Source organism: Sceloporus occidentalis, unplaced genomic scaffold (genome assembly GCF_023333645.1).
Source record: "Sceloporus occidentalis isolate IW3139 unplaced genomic scaffold, rSceOcc1.0.p SCAF_1, whole genome shotgun sequence".
Taxonomy (NCBI): domain Eukaryota; kingdom Metazoa; phylum Chordata; class Lepidosauria; order Squamata; family Phrynosomatidae; genus Sceloporus; species Sceloporus occidentalis.
Window position 1 is genome coordinate 265,754,126 of NW_028316981.1, and position 16,423 is coordinate 265,770,548.

General features: G+C 40.4%; 1 protein-coding gene across 13 annotated transcripts in view; it reads left to right on the forward strand.

Annotated features, from left to right (window-relative positions):
- KIAA0825 (KIAA0825 ortholog) overlaps nucleotides 1–16,423 on the forward strand; it is a 258,455-nt gene that overhangs the window by 22,711 nt on the left and 219,321 nt on the right. For all 13 annotated transcript variants that reach the window (XR_016277504.1, XM_089493054.1, XM_089493079.1 and 10 more), the window contains exon 3: nucleotides 6,509–6,677. Coding sequence is in view for 12 of the 13 variants with exons in the window: in XM_089493054.1 (XP_089349180.1) it covers nucleotides 6,509–6,677 (169 nt within the window). In the remaining variant the exon portion in view is untranslated. The remainder of the gene's footprint in view (nucleotides 1–6,508; nucleotides 6,678–16,423) is intronic.

A 16,423-nucleotide genomic window follows, 5' to 3' on the forward strand; every position in this document is an offset into this window, starting at 1 on the left:
TCTAAATCTGCTGCTATTATGAATATGTTTACAAACTAATGTGAATGATCGCCAATGACTACAATTCAATCCTATACGGGACACTATAGTTCAATAATTTGCTCCCGTATTGATAGGAAGATTAGGCAGATTAATTTCAAACGATTTAGCTGTATTAAAAATGACTATGCCTCATCACAGTAAACTAAGAGATTCTGACTGCAGCAGTTCTTCAGCATTTGATTAAAAGCACACATGTTACAGGCCACATCATAATGTTTTGTATGTGATCAGCCATATTTTTAAAATACATGTATCAAAGACTTTTATTTATTTATGCTATTTTTAGGTCACCCTACAACAGAAAGTGTTTGGAGCATTTTATAGACTAAAACAATACGAGTAAGAAATCACATTATAATGCAATACTATAAAATTCTGAAAACACACCAGTTGAGATAAAAAGAAATCATTTTCCAGCTGAACAAATATAAAAGGTATAAATGCATGACTTCTAGTACATGAATAATTTATGAATTACAAATAAATAAAATATTATTGAATCTAGTTGTTGAGGAGAAGCCAATTACAATAATATTCTTATTATTATCATTTATTGAAATACTGATTTATCTCCTCAGCCTGCTAGGGCCCCTGAGATGGTGTGCAGCAGATAACAAGCAAAAAACAAACAAACAAACATTATAACTCATCTTTTTTTTTTTTTAAATTCCACACAGTACCAAAACCCAACCCTTATTTTAAGGACTGAAAATTTTGTAGTCTTTGATCCTTAAAGACAGTGCAGGATTGGGTGCCATCCAGAAATTCAAAAGGATGGTCCTGCCTAGCATTTCTTGAAAGGGAGTTCTACAACTGAGGTGGTATTACATGGAAGGCAGCAACTTCTACTACTAAATTTCCCTAATGTAGAAAAAGAAAAAGAAAAATAGGCTTAATATGCCTCCAGCAAATAAAATGCCAATAAATTAAAGTATCTTTTAATTAAAGATAAAGCAATTGATCTTTGGCCTTACCTGTATTCATGACAAAAGGCTGCCATCAGAACTAAATAGAATAGCTTCCAGTCGGCAAAGGAGTCAAGCAAGACTGCATACTATCACCTTATCTAATTAACCTGTATGCGGAAAATATCGTACATAGAACAGGCTTAGACTTGGGCAGGAAGAGTGAAGATCGGAGGAAGGAATATTAGCAACCTAAGATATGCAGAGGATACAATACTACTAGCAGAAACCAAACAAGGAACCTGGAACAATTACTGAAGAAGGTCAAGGAGGAAAATGCCAAGGTAGAATTAATGCTGAATAAAACAAAAGAAAACAAATAGAAAACAAAAACAATGACCATAGAAAGACTAAAAGAATTCATCCTAGATAATGAGGAAATTGAAATAGTGTCAAGGAATTCTCATATCTTGGATCAAATATTGATCAAAACGGGGACTGCAATCAAGAAATTAGAAGACGAATAGGAATGGCAAAGGCAGCTATGAAGTAACTAGGTAGGATCCTAATGTGTAAAAATATAGGTCTGAACACCAAAGTGAAGATTGTTGAAGCCATTGTATTCCTCATCACCATGTATGGATGTGAGACCTGAACAGTGAAGAAAGCTGATAGAAAGCAAATTAACTCATTTGAGATGTGTGGAGAAGAGTGATGGAGAGTTCCATGGATGGAAAGGAAGACAAACAAATGGTTTGTAGAATGGATCAAGCCTGAACTATTCCTGGAAGCCAGGATGACTGAACTGAGGTTATCATACTTTGGTTACATCATAAGAAGGAGGGAGCTAGCTTGTTTTCTGCTACTCCAGAAACTAGGACCTGGAGCAATGGATGCAAGCTAAAGGAAAAGAGATTCCGCCTCAACATTAAGAGGAACTTCCTGACAGTAAGGGCTGTTCGACTGGAACACACTCCCTTGGAGTGTGGTGGAGTCTCCTTCCTTGGAGGTCTTTAAATAGAGGCTGGATGGCCATCTGTCGTGGAATCTTCTTTGGAGGTCTTTAAACAGAGGCTGGATGGGCATCTGTCGGGATGCTTTGATTGAGAGTTCCTGCAGGATTGTATACATTTTATCTTTTTAAACTCTTCTTGCATTCCACCGCTTCATTTTGTTTTAATAAAACTATTGTGTTTTTAAAGGTTTTTTCCCCATAGACTTTTTTGCTTTCAAACCTTTAAAGGTCATAACCAACACCTTGTGCTGCACCCGGAAACCAAAAGGCAGCCAGTGGAGTGATTTTAAAACCGGTGTAATGTGGTCATGTCTAGATTTTCCCGTGACCAACCTGGCTGCCATATTCTGTACTAGCTGAAGTTTCTGGAGAAGGCACAAGGGTAGCCGCATGTAGAGTGTATTGCAGAAGTTGAGTTGTGAGGTTACCAGAGCATGTACCACAGTTACCAGGTCCCCCGGATCCAGGAAAGGACACAGCTGGCGTATCAGCTGAAGCTGATAACAAGCGCTTCTGACTGTCACATTTACCTGATTTGTCATCTGGAGTGACGAGTCAAGGAGCACCCCCAGACTGCAAACACAGTCCTTAGAGGAGAGTGTGACCCCATCTAGGACTGGAGGTTGTACCACAATACTTGGATTAGGGGATCCTATTGTGAGTACCTCCATTTTGTCTGGATTCAGTTTTAGTCTCTTTTTCCTCTTCCAGTCCATAACCGCTTCAGGACATTCATTGAGAGGAGAAACGCCATCTGGAGTCGAAGCTGAAGGCCGAGACATGGAGAAATATATCTGGGTGTCATCAGCATACTGATAACACCCCGCCCCATGTCTCTGAATGATCTTTCCCAGCAGCTTCATATATATATTAAATAGCATCCGGGACAGGGTGGTGCCTTGAGGGACACCACAGTTAAGCTCTTTTTTTGAGGAGCAACTGTCCCCGAGCATTACTCTCTGGAATCTTCCCGAGAGGAAGGAACGGCTGCAATGCAGTGCCTCCAATTCCTAACCCTCTCAGGCAGTCCAAGAGGATGTCATGATCTATTGTATCAAAAGCCACTGAGAGGTCTAATAGCACCAACAGGGTTACACTACCCCTGTCGATGCCTAAATGGAGGTCATCAGCCAAGGTAACTATGGCGGTCTCAACTCCATATCCTGTCCTGAAGCCAGTTTGAAAGGGATCTAAATAATCAGTTTTATCCAAGACAACCTGGAGCTGAAGGGCGATGGCCTTCTGGATCACTTTGCTCAGAAATATCAAATGAGATACAGTTGTATAGTTGTTTCTATCTAAGGGGTCAAGGGAAGGTTTTTTCAGGAGAGGTCTAATGACTGCTTCCTTCAGACAAGATAGCATATGACCTTCCCTAAGGGATGTGTTGATGATGTCTCTCAAAAACATCATCTAGGCATCTTCCCCCTGGACGGCCAGCCAAGATGGGCAATAATCAAAGGGGCACGTCGTCTTCTTCACACTACCAAGAAGCTTGTCCATGTCATCAGTACTCACAGACCCAAACCAATCCACTAAAATCTCATTTGCGGAGTTTCTGGACACCTCATCAGTTGGTTCTGCTGTAATACTGGCATCCAAGTCAGCTCTTATATGGGAGATTTTATATGCAAAATGGTTATTAAACGTGTCACAGCAAGCTGTTGTTGGGTTAAGCAAAGGATTCTGACAAGGTGGTACTTGGGTCAGTTCCATTTCCACCCTAAACAATTCCGCTGAACGGGAATTTGAAGATGCAATATGTGCAGAGGAGAAGGAATTCTTTGCTGCACGTATTGCCTCTCCCTAGGAACGAAGAAATTTCCCATGGTGAGTCTTGTCAGATAAGAGTTGAGTTTTCTGCCAGTCATGCTCTAGTCATTGTCCAGCCTGCTTCATTTCTCTAAGCTCAGTAGTGTACCGAGATTGACGCTTAGAAATTATTTATTTATTTATTTATTTATTTATTTATTTATTTTTGTCCCGCCTTTCTCCCAAAATGGGACCCAAGGCAGCGAACATATATAAACATAAGTTAAAATTGTACAATTAAAATAATAAAAATATAAAAATTACAAATATAAAAATTTTAAAACATACAGAGTTAAAATTAAAAAGTCCAAGTCCAACCCTCTCATTTCCCATTAAACCAAACCTGTCAGATCTCAAAAGACCTGTTTAAATAAAAATGTCTTTGCCTGCCTACGAAAGGCCAGCAGTGAGGGGGCCAGCCTAGTCTCCCATGGAAGAGGGTTCCACAGGGAAGGAGTAGCCACTGAGAAGGCTCTCTCTCGGGTCCTCACCAGGCAAGCCTGGGATGGTGGTGGGACTGAGAGAAAGCCTTCTCCTGAAGGTCTTAGTGCTCTAGGTGGTTCATATGGGGAGATACGGTCTTTCAAATAGTCTGGACCTAAGCCGTGTAGGGCTTTATAGGTCATAACCAGCACTTTGAATTGTGCTCGGAAACGAACCAGTAGCCAGTGAAGCTGTTTCAATACAGGAGTTATATGCTCCCTGTAACTGGCTCCGGTCAGCATTCTGGCCGCAGCATTTTGGACTCACTGAAGTTTCTGAACAGTTTCCAAAGGCAGCCCCACATAGAGTGCGTTACAGTAGTCCAAACGGGATGTAACCAAAGTATGTGTCACTGTAACCAGATCTGACATCTCAAAGTGGGTTGGAAAGGACGCTTGGGAGTGATTCTGTCGATAGCCTTGATAAGATCGTTATTCCAAGTATTAACCAAGGTTTCGACGGAATCACCAGCATTAGTAACTCTTAAAACCTTTAAGGCTTTCTGGAATTCTACTGGTTCCATTAGCCTTTGAGGGTGGACCATTCTAATGGGTCCTCCACCCCCAAGGGAGCGAACAGTGGTCTTCAGTCCATGACAGTGCAAAATTATGATATATTTTTGTATGAAATATTTTGGTAATTTTCGTGTAAACATGTTGCTCTATATGTTATAGAGCTAATTGTGGAAATTTTAAATGGTTTTAATTATTTTTGTAAATTGATGTCTATAACCTGTATTTCATTGTCATGAATAAACTGGACCATGACAATACAAAGGTATTAATTACCTTCTCCTACGGATATTCCTGTTCCATACTAAAGACTGCATCAAGTGTATGACCTGCACAATGCGTAGGCCCAACGACCGGTTGAGATAGGCGCATGGATTCCATGAGCTCTCAAGCCGCACCAGTTAGATTTGTCAAGTTGGTCTTCAGTGGAATGTTGAAATCACTCAAGACTAAAAGTCTGGGAGACTCCAACAGCAACTCTGAAACCAACTGTGTCAGCTCGGTTAAGGAATCTGTTAGACAACTGGGTAGACGTTCCAGACCCCCCGCGTAAGGGAAAAAATGCATTTGTTCAAGCCCCATTCAAGTGAATGGGGCTTGTGCCTGCGGTAGTACGCGGTGTGTGCCACAGGCACGTGCACCATTGCCTTTTCCGGCATGTGACACTGCTCCTTCCGGCGCGGTTCCTAGCGTATGCTGGAAGCCATGTCAGGCACACCCGCGTATGATGCAAGTGCACGGTACTAACAAAATCCCTAATCTATATCTAGTCCTTAGGCCTAGGTACATACACTCGAAGTGGTCTGTTTTCCAGATAGATATCCTGGTCAAGGTAAGATTGGTTCTGTAGACCAAGGCCACCCCGCCCACTTCCCCTTACTTGCTCCCATACAGCATACCTGGCTAAGAGAGCCTGCACCCAAGTAAAGGCACTATCATTCTCCAGCTAGGTTTCTGTAAAGCAAGCCTGATTGGCTTTCTCATCTATATGTAGGTCGTAAATAATATGAGTTTTATTTCTGATCGATCTGGCATTGCAGAGGAGCAAGGAAAGGTTCCATGGTATGGTTGATACACTCTCCAAACTATTTTGGACAACAGAGTGAACTGAAGGAGAGATAGAAACAAGGCAAATAGTAAGGTTGGTTTTTATATAATGTACTACCAGCCAAAGGAGATGGGGTTTATAGTTGTAGTGTCCCTGCAGAGAAGATATTTCAGTGTCATATGTATTTCTTTGCCATATTCCTGATACTGGAAAACTATGGGAGGATGCTGTCAGTTTGCCTGCTCATCCCTGTTAGCCCAACTAACAGAATAGTTTAAATCTCAAAGTATGGTTGCATATACAGTAGTTTATTGCAAAAACAATAGTTGGAACCTCATTTTATGCTGCATTTTCTAAAACTACCACATGAAACCAAAATGGGAAAAGTATGTAAGACCCATTGAGACACACTACTTGTGCCTGTGAACACATCCATAGAGAATCCCTTGGAAACAAAGAAATATCAGGCATGTCCAATTGTTTTGAAAAATATAACATGATGATTAAGCCCCATTGTGTTAGGACACACCTGTAGTCTTATGTATTTGTAGCATCAGGGGAATATTAGTGTTGCTGATATGATAAATTAAACAATTGCAAAATATTGTATATCCCATTGAATACCTAGATGTAAAGGGATATGTGTTTATTTTTTTTAAAAAATGAAAATATGTTTTTGCTTTTCATTTAGCATGGAACAGTGTCTTAAAGAGCTGCAACTGGAAATAAATGAAACTTGTTCTGATGAGTTGCTACAAGACACATCTGACTGCCTTCAGTGGTTAAATAATTGCAGTTTCAGCTCAATAAAGCCTTTGTCAACACCTCATGGAGAATTGATCAGATTTCTCCAAACAATGGTGAGCGAGCAATCTTTATTTTATGACATAGTTGAGTGTTGCTTGTAATTGAATATAAATGTAAATACAATATTTTTGTGTTTGATATTTGCTAAGAGAATGTTGGGCAATTATGTATGGTTATTGTTATTACTGATAGTATAATATGTGTGACAGAATGATGGACTGTGAAAACTGATTGTGAAGCTCACTGATTGGCCTCAGACAGGTCAACAAGGAGTGTTGTGGTAGGCTTAAAGTTTTAAAAATTTGGCATAATTTAGATACATTAGTTAATGCACTAGCAACTTCCAGTTTAGAGTATTGTAATGCATTGTACCTGGGCTACTCTTGAAGATGATTTGGCAACCCAACTATGGAATGCCTTTCTCTTAGAGACCTGATTGACACTGAATAAAAACATATCTTTGGACCTAATTGGTTTTATCCAAATCTGCATGTGTTATAGTTTTTAATTGTTTTACATGTTTTTAGTCTGTTTATTTTTTAGTGTTTTGTATTATTTAAATTCATGTTATTGTATGTTTATTATTTATGAGATTATATAATATAAGAAAAGATATAAATATTCTGTTTTAATTTATAAAAAGTTTTATGGACTCCCGCCTACTTCATCAGTTGTATAATCCATGAAAGCCAAACAAAACTTTTTTTCATTTTTAAGGTATCAGAAGACTCTAGTTTTGCTATGGCAGACTGGCTTGTCAACCCTTTCTTGAAATTCAAACAAAATAAAGATAGTACAGATACAAGAAATACTGGGATCTTTTATAAGATTATCTTTGAGGACAAATTGTTCACCACAGGACTGTAAAAATATACAATGGAAAAGTAGATAAATATTGCCTAGAAAGAAGCAGAGAGAACATGTTCAAAATACAGTGTTTGAACTTTAAAGTGCAGAATGATTTACTGTTTTTGAAACCAACAAAAAGCTTATTGGCAAAGAGATTAGTCACTAGAAAGGGACATATCTTTAGTGGATTTCAGGGAGAATATTATCCTGTTTGGATAGTTCGATACAGTTGGCAGAGAATATGTTTACAGAACAGTTTCTTTTGCTGGTTATTCATTGGAAAGAGAAGGTTCCTGTCACTTAGTGGTCATTCACATTACAAAATAACCCGGTCTGGAATTATTTAACCACTGAAAGCAGTCAGATGTGTCTTGTAGCAACTCATCTGAACAAGTTTCACTTATTTCCAGTTGCAGCTCTTTAAGACACTGTTCCATGCTAAAGGAAAAGAAAAACATATTTTTAAAAAAACACATATCCCTTTACATCTAAGTATTTAATGGGATATACAATAGTTTTTGTGGGTTTTCAGGCTATGTGGCCATGTTCTAGAAGAATTTCTTCCTGACATTTCACCAGCATCTGTGGCTGGCATCTTCAGAGAATGCTTGCCTGGAAAATGTTGTGTGCGTGCGTGCGTGTGTGTTTGTGTATACATACATACACACATATACATATACGTATACACTGTGTGAGCCTGGGAATGTAGGAGTGATTTGCATATGTATTGTTCTGTTGCTGATGGCAGGACTCAGGCTGGGAGGCTAATACAAAAGAGGATTAGTGTCTGCTAATTGGTGATCATTATCTGCTGGGAGAGCCCCTAACACTGAGTGGTTTCCCATTTGCATTTGCCGAGTCCTCATTTTGCTATTCTTCAGGACTGGTAGCCAAATTTTGTTCACTTTAAGGGTTTCTTCTTTCCGGTTGAAATTATCCAGATGTTTGTGGATTTCAATGGCTTCCCTGTGCATCCTGACATGGTAGTAGTTGGCATGGTCCAGAATTTAAGTGTTTTCAAACAGTATTTTTATGCTCAGGATGGTTTGTGGCATGTTCTGATACTTCTGATTTTTCTGGCTGGCCCAATCTGCAGTGTCTCTTGTGTTCCTTGATTCTTGTGTGCACACTGTGTTTGGTGGTCCTTATGTAGATTTGTCTGCAGCTGCATGCGAACCCCACTTCTTGGACGATGAACTGAAGCACCTGGACCGGGCTCTACAGGCTAATGGTTATTCCAGCTCAGACGTCAGAAGGGCTGCCAGGCGCAGGAAAACCCAGAGAAGTGAAGACAAGCAGCCACCAAAAGGGAAGGTATTTTTACCATACATCAAAGGAGTCACAGACAGAACAGGCAAAGTGGTGAGGAGGAAGCACAACCTTCAAATGGTTCACAAACCGATGAAGAAAATCCAGCAATGCTTCACTCAGCCAAGGACCAGAGAGACCCTCTCACAGCCGCAGGAGTTTACCGCATACCATGCAGCTGCGGACACGTCTACATAGGTACTGCCAAACACAGTGTGCAAACAAGAATCAAGGAACATGAGAGACACTGCAGACTGGGCCAGCCAGAAAAATCAGCATTAAGGTATACCAAATATAAGGCATACCAAATATACTTGACTATAAGTCAACCTCATGTATAAGTCGTGGCAGGTTTTGGGGCCAAAAATTATGGATTTTGATATGACCAATGGATAAGTCAAGGGTAAAACTCACGGGCATGTAACAAAGGATCTAAAGGAGAAAGTAAAGGAAAATGGTACCAAAGAGCTTAGAAAATTCCAGCAGGCACAGTTGTTTGTGTTCAAGGCTGGATGGATGAGAGACCAGGGCAGATTACACTCTTACCTTCCACCAGGAGATAGTTTCTTTATTAAAATAAGAGTTAAAGTACAGCACTTATATTGACCTGTGGATAAATCGACTCTGTTTTTTGAGCTCAGTTTTTAGACTAAAATTTCTAGACTTATACATGAGTATTTACAGGAAATTAAAAAGTACATCAGCAAGAACAAAAAATAGAAATAAACATTCACTGTAAATGAGCACTGTAATCATTCAGCCTTAGCCCAGTTTAAATGCCAAAGGACTGTCTAAATAAATAAAAAATGTTCATTGGAATGAGGAGGGAGCCAGTTTAGCTTCCCTTGTCAGAGAGTTCAAGAGCTTGAAAGTGGCCACCAAAATAATCCTCTCTTGCTTCCCAATCAAATATACCTCCAGTGACGGTGGCACTCCCTTGAAGATCTTAACAAGGGACAGGGTTGTATGGGGAATAACATGGGCCCATTTTGTATAGGACTTCAAAGACATGAACTGCACTTGAAATTGTGCCCAGAAACAAGACTAGTAGCCAATGAAGCTATTACAAAAGGAAGTACTGTAACATGCTTTCTATAACCAACAGTGGTCATCAGACTGTTTACATCACTCTGGATAGGCTGAATTTTACAAAAAATAATTTTAAAGGCAAATCCATATAGAGCATGATACAGTAGTCCAAGTGGAATTTAAGTAAGGTAGGAATCCCAGGGAGTAGGTACAGTCAGTGCACTAGACTTAACTACGCAAACACATCCCTGGAGACTGCTAAAATATGGTTATTTAGGTGATTGTCCAAACTGTGAACCTGACTTCATCGGGAATGCATCCCAACCAAACCATGTTGAATACTCATTCACAGATCAGCCTTTAAAATGACCAGGAGCACCTCTGTCTTAAATTTCAATTCATTTCCTTTCATCTAGTGCTTTACTGACAGTAGGCACTGGTTCTGAAACGTTTCCTTGGATTTTGATGGAAAGGAAGAATTTATAATCAGATACTATCAGGTTATTGGAGTAATTCAACCTCCAAATTCCAAATGACTTCTTCCTTAAATAATACTGTATACATTATTGGGATTCTGGGAGATGTCATTGACTCTGAATAGAAGCCGTTCAGGAGCACCCTTTCATTCGCACCACATATCAATGGCTGGGGCCATTGTCAAAAAGTAAAAGGTAAAGGTTTCCCCTTTGACAAGGTTGTCAAGTTGTGTCCAACTGTAGAGGGCAGTGCTCATCTCCGTTACTAAGCTGAAGAGCCAGTATTGTCATGGCCAGCATGACTGCTCAGAATGCTGTTACCTTCCCACCAAAGTGGTACCTATTTATCTACTTGCACTTTTACATGTTTTCGAATTACTATGTTGGCAGAAGCTGGGATTAGTGATGGAAGCTCACACTGTTATCCAGCACTTAGGTCTCCAACTGCCAACCTGCTGATCCTGCATTGTCAGAGTCAGCGTCTTAACCCCTGAGCCACTGTGTCCATTCAAACAATGCCTTAAAATTCCCAACTTAAAAGATGACTCAGATGGATACCATTCTAGATGGTACTGAAAGTGACCAAGAGGTGCTGCAGAACCAACAGTGGGGCATACCTTTCTGTACAGTTCTTGGTGTAGATGATCCACCATGGACAATAATGTAGTCTCTGCCTCATAAGACACCCTAAAGCTAGTTTGAAAGGGATCTAGATAATCTCTTTTGTTGTTTGTTGTTAACTGCCCTTGAGTCAACCCCATTCATGGCGACTGTGGATGATATACCTCCGAGCCCTCCTATCCTCCACTGCTTTGCTCAGGTCCTGTAAATTCAGTCACATGACCTCCCTGATCAAGTCTATCCATCTGGCATGCGGTCTTCCTCTTTTTCAGCTGCCTTTTACTTTTCCTACCATTATTGTCTTTTCCAATGAATCATGTGTTCTCATGATGTGGCCAAAATGATCATCTTGTCTTCTAGGAGTAAATCAGGCCTGATCTGTTCTATGACCATTTGTTTGTCTTTTTGGCTGTCCACAGTATCCTTAGCACTCTTCCCTCGCACCACATCTCAAAGGAGTTAATTTTCTTCTTATCCAATTTCTTCACTCTCTAGTTCTCACATCTGTATCCGGGACCTGAGACAGCACTGTTCTCAAAAATGTAGCATTCTTTTTATTGCACTTTTAGACCATCATATATCGAATATTATTAGTAATGAAATATGTATTTTAAAAAATACAAATTCACACATGTGGAATTACACTTATTCTTTTCCTTTCCTCTGTATCTGCCCAGCACCATTCAAAAAAAATTGCCGTAGGGATCCCCAGCCCTCCTGCTGATGGATGGACATTGTTGCATACAACTCATTATTGTGTATAGAAAGAATATATCTTGATCAGTAATGGCAAAAGATTGCCAAGTACAAGTGTTTTATAAGACTGCCTTGAAAATCTTTAGAATTTTCAATTTAGCATCTTAATAAAATCAGTGGAATTGTTTAAAATATCTTCTCAGAAGCTTAATAAAACATTTGTAGAAATTGTTCTTCATGTGCCTATATATCTTGGTTAAATTTACTTTCTTTGGTTATTACTAGTAAAATATGCTCATGGGAGACATACAATCTACTCTAAAAGTGCCTGTGCCTACCATTTTGGATATGTTTCTTCCGTTAGGCACCTGCAGCACTGTTTGAAGCTTTTTAAAACCTTGACTTTCAAATACAAAAGCCTGTCTTAACATAGGCAGTGTTCAAAAAGACTTTGAAATGTGAAACTAAGCTTGCAAAGCTTCAAAGACAGCTGCGGGAACTCTTCTTTTAGGAGTACCAACTCCAAGATGGTTTGTGCAAGCCTCCTGGTGACCATTTTAGGGATATATTTTCAATTTGAAAAGACTTTGAACACACTTTAGGTTTGGATAGGCTTTTGTAATTGAAAATGTTTCTCTTTAAGCTTCAAAAACAGCACTGGTACTTCCTTGTAGAAGACATTTTTTGGATCCATATTTCATAACAGGGAAATCTATTGGCTAGTTTGAAAACTTTAAGTTTTTATGATTTTTTTAAAATACAGAACACCATTTTTCACAATATTATGGGAAGCTACAGTTGCTTAAACATTGCGTTTTGGGGGTAATTTTCAGAGGGCTGAAGATTAAGAAAACCTGCTCTAACATGTGTGGGTACCATTCACACATTAGCACACTCCATTATATAAAATGTATTACTGATGCTTGGGTCAAAATTGGAGTAGATACATTGAAACATGTGGGACAAATTAATCTTAATAATAATTAATAATTTGTTTTATTTATATCCCGCTATTTCAAAGATCATAGCGGTGAACAGCAAGTAAGCTAATTAGCAAGTAAGGTAATTTGCCCCCAACAGTCTGGGTACTCATTTTAGCGACCTCGGAAGGATGCAAGCCTGAGTCGAGCTTGGGCCCTTTTGCTGGTCTTGAACTCGCAACCTTGTGGTTTCAAGTGAATGGCTGCAGTACAGGCATTTAACCACTGCGCCACCAGGGCTCCTTTCCTCTGTATCTGCCCAGCACCCTTCAAAAAAAATTGCCATAGGGATCCCCAGCCCTCCTGCTGATGGATGGACATTGATTAATTAAATCCCATTGATTTGAAAGGATCGACTCTAAGCATTACTGAATCCAGTCTATACAGAATATAATGTAATATTCCATTTGAGAGTGAGAGAAGTCCCTTGAGAAATCTGGAGAAAAACTACTTTTAAGATCTAATGTTTATGTGATTGGATGCATATTAAAATACATAAAGTATAATACAGTTGTTTAATAGCAGGAGGCTGATTTTCTACATGTGTTCCTCCAGCACTCCATTACTTTTGTTGTTATTCAGTTACTATAATCATGGAAATCACTATCAGCTAGGTTGATTTCCAGAATTGTTATGTTTGCATGCACTGCCATAAGTCTGACTCCCTCTGGAGGAAAAATGTATCGTGCAAATCACTCCTTCTTGGGTTTTTTAAAAAATAATGTTTTGGCCTCACAACTCTTCTTGTAAGCTGGAATACATTTCTGATTGATTTTAGTCAGAATTATGCACATGTGAATGAGAACAGATTAATAGCTGGACTCCAGCTGGACCAAATGTGAAAGCATTTTCTTTAGTTGCCTGATAGCTTATAATTTAAGTGCAATGTTTTTAAAATTGAATTTCCTCCTCCCCCAACTTCAAGGGAGTTACCTTTCTAGCATAAAATGAAACAGAAGGCAATTCTATAATCACATAAAGTCAACATGGGTTTCAGAGAAACAAGTCATGCCAGACAAATCTTATCTCTTTTTTTTAAATAAAATTACCAGCTTGGTAGATTAAAGGAATGCTGTGGATACAGTGCGCCCTTTTTTTACACAGGGGATCTGTTCCAGACCCCCCCCCCCCCCCCGTGTAAAAAAAAAGCTTGTATGCTCGAGCCTCATTGAAAGTAATGGGGCTTGTGTATGTGGGGGTGATGCGGTGGTGCACATGCGCCATGGCGCACCCCATTAATCTAAATGGGACACGCTGCCTGTGCACTCCCGTGCGGCTTTCACCATATGCTAAAAGCCGCATATAGTGCATCCGCGTATGATGCGGGTGCACTGTATCTTATTTCAGTAAGACCTTTCACAAGGTTCCCCATGACATTCTTGCAAACAAGCTTGTGGAATGTGGGCTAGACAACGTAACTGTTGCATGGATTTGTAATTGGTTGACTGGCCGAACCCAAAGGGTGCTCAACAATGGCTCCTTTTCATCCTGGAGAGAAGTGACCAGTGGGGTCCCACAGGGTTCTGTCCTGGGCCCAGCACAACATCTTTATCAATGACTTGGATGACAGAATTGGGGGCATACGTATCAAATTTGAAAATTGGGAGGAGTAGCTAACACCTCAGAGGACAGGATCAAAATTCAAATTGACCTGAATAGACTAGAAAGCTGTGCCAAAGCTAACAAAATGAATGTCAACAGAGAGAAATGTAAGGTACTGCACTTAGGGCAGAAAAATGAAATGCACAGATATAGGATGGGGGACACCTGACTGAATGAGACTACATGCGAAAGGAATCTAGGAGTCCAAGTAGACCACAAGTTGAACATGATTCAACAGTACGATGTGGCAGCTAAAAGGCCAATGCAATTTTAGGTTGCATCAATAAATGTATAGTGTCAAGATCAAGGGAAGTAATAGTGCCACTCTATTCTGCCTTGGTCAGACCCCACTGGAATATTGTGTCCACTTCCAGGCACCACAATTCAAAAAGGATATTGAGAAACTGGAGCATGTCCAAAGGATGGCAACTAAAATGGTGAAGGGTCTGGAAACCATGTCCTATGAGGAACGACTTAGGGAGCTGGGGATGTTTATACTGGAGGAAAGAAGGTTAAGAGGTGATATGATAGCCCTGTTTAAATATTTGAAGGGATGTCATATTGAGGAGGGAGCAAGCTTGTTTTCTGCTGCTCCAGAGAACAGGACCCGGAGCAATGGATGCGAGTTGAAGAAAAAGAGATTCCATGTTCTACAGTGGAACACACTCCCTCGGAGTGTGGTGGAATCTCCTTCTTTGGAGGTCTTTAAGCAGAGGCTGGATGGCCATCTGCCAGGGATGCTTTGATTGAGAGTTCCTGCATGGCAGGGGGTTGGACTGGTTGGCCCTTGTGGTCTCTTGCAACTCTATGGCCCGTTCCAAACGGGCATAAAGTATGCTTTCCGCATCTACTAGGGTTAGGAAGGGGTGTCACTTCCTGATGCTCGTAATCTTAGTACGCGCAGAGCGCGCACAAAATGGTGGCGCCCGTTCCACATGGGGGCCGCCATGTTGACGTCACGGACTGGACGTCACGCGGCGGAAGTGACGCCGCAAGTGCGCAACTAGCACCTTGCGGCACCACTTCCAGGGCGCAAAAAGAAGTGCCATTTTGGTGCTTCTTTTCGGCTGCGCCCAGGAATCGCGCGGTTCGGCCACTGCGGTTCCCGGACGCAGCAACCAGTGCCTCCGGCAGACCGTCACTTTTAGGCAGTCTGTAACGTGCCTATGATTCTATGGGGCTAAACAGACAGGCAAAAAGAGGTGTTTTCAGGCTGACTTTAAGGTGTGGCGTTTAGATGGCACATGCCTTGAAGCCAGCAGGAAAGTGCCCTCTAGGCACCTTATGCAGAGGAAAGCCATTTCAAAAAGAGGCAGCTTTTTTCCGCTTCTTCCTGGCTTGAAGCCATATCATGTGGTCATGACATGAGCACTCCAGCTGCCTTGGGAGCTGGTGGTGCAGTTGGTGGGCTTTCAATGTCGCTTCAGAAAAGGCAGCTTCAAGCCACTTTTTCCTGCCCATCTGTTTTGCCCTAAAGATTCTATCCTTCAGACTTGTCATTGCTAGGAGACAGTGACTTACATTTAGCATGACAATAATATATGTTTGATTGATATCATATTTCTATCAGCTACCTGAATATTTGGCAGCTTATACAATTTTGAATATGTCTGCATTTTTGCTTTTTGCAATTTCTTGTTATACTACTGTATGCATATGGAATTACAGAATGTTAGCTAGAGGCTGAGGTCTTGAATAATTTAATTTTTTAGATAAGTGTACAGTTGTGTGTAAATACAGTAATAATTGATCCATCAAAATATTCTACCTGTTGTGCTGTATTGTTCTTTAAACTTCTTTGCATATTCTTTTGCTCTAGCATGGGAGTTTATCAGACAAGGGGAATTGGAAGTATAATCCGATGGCAATCTGAATGCAATCATGGGATTTAACGTTATTGTGTGATAACCCACTACACACAAATTCGGGCAATGGGAAGTCAGTCTGAACCCAATCATGGGGTTTCACATTATTGCGTGATAGACACACAAATTCGGGCAATGGTATGCTATTTTCGGGCAATGGGGAGCCAGTTTGAATGCAATGTGTATTAACTTAATTGCGTGAAACTAGCGACTTTAAGTAAATGCGTTTTGGCCCCACTTCCTTTTCATTCGAATTTAAGAGAAATTCCTCCCGTTTGATAAACTCTAGTGTTGCAACCAATCCTTAAAGAGAACCAGGAAGTACTGAAACTGCCAATGTAATCTTATGCATGTTTACTCAGATGTAAGCCCT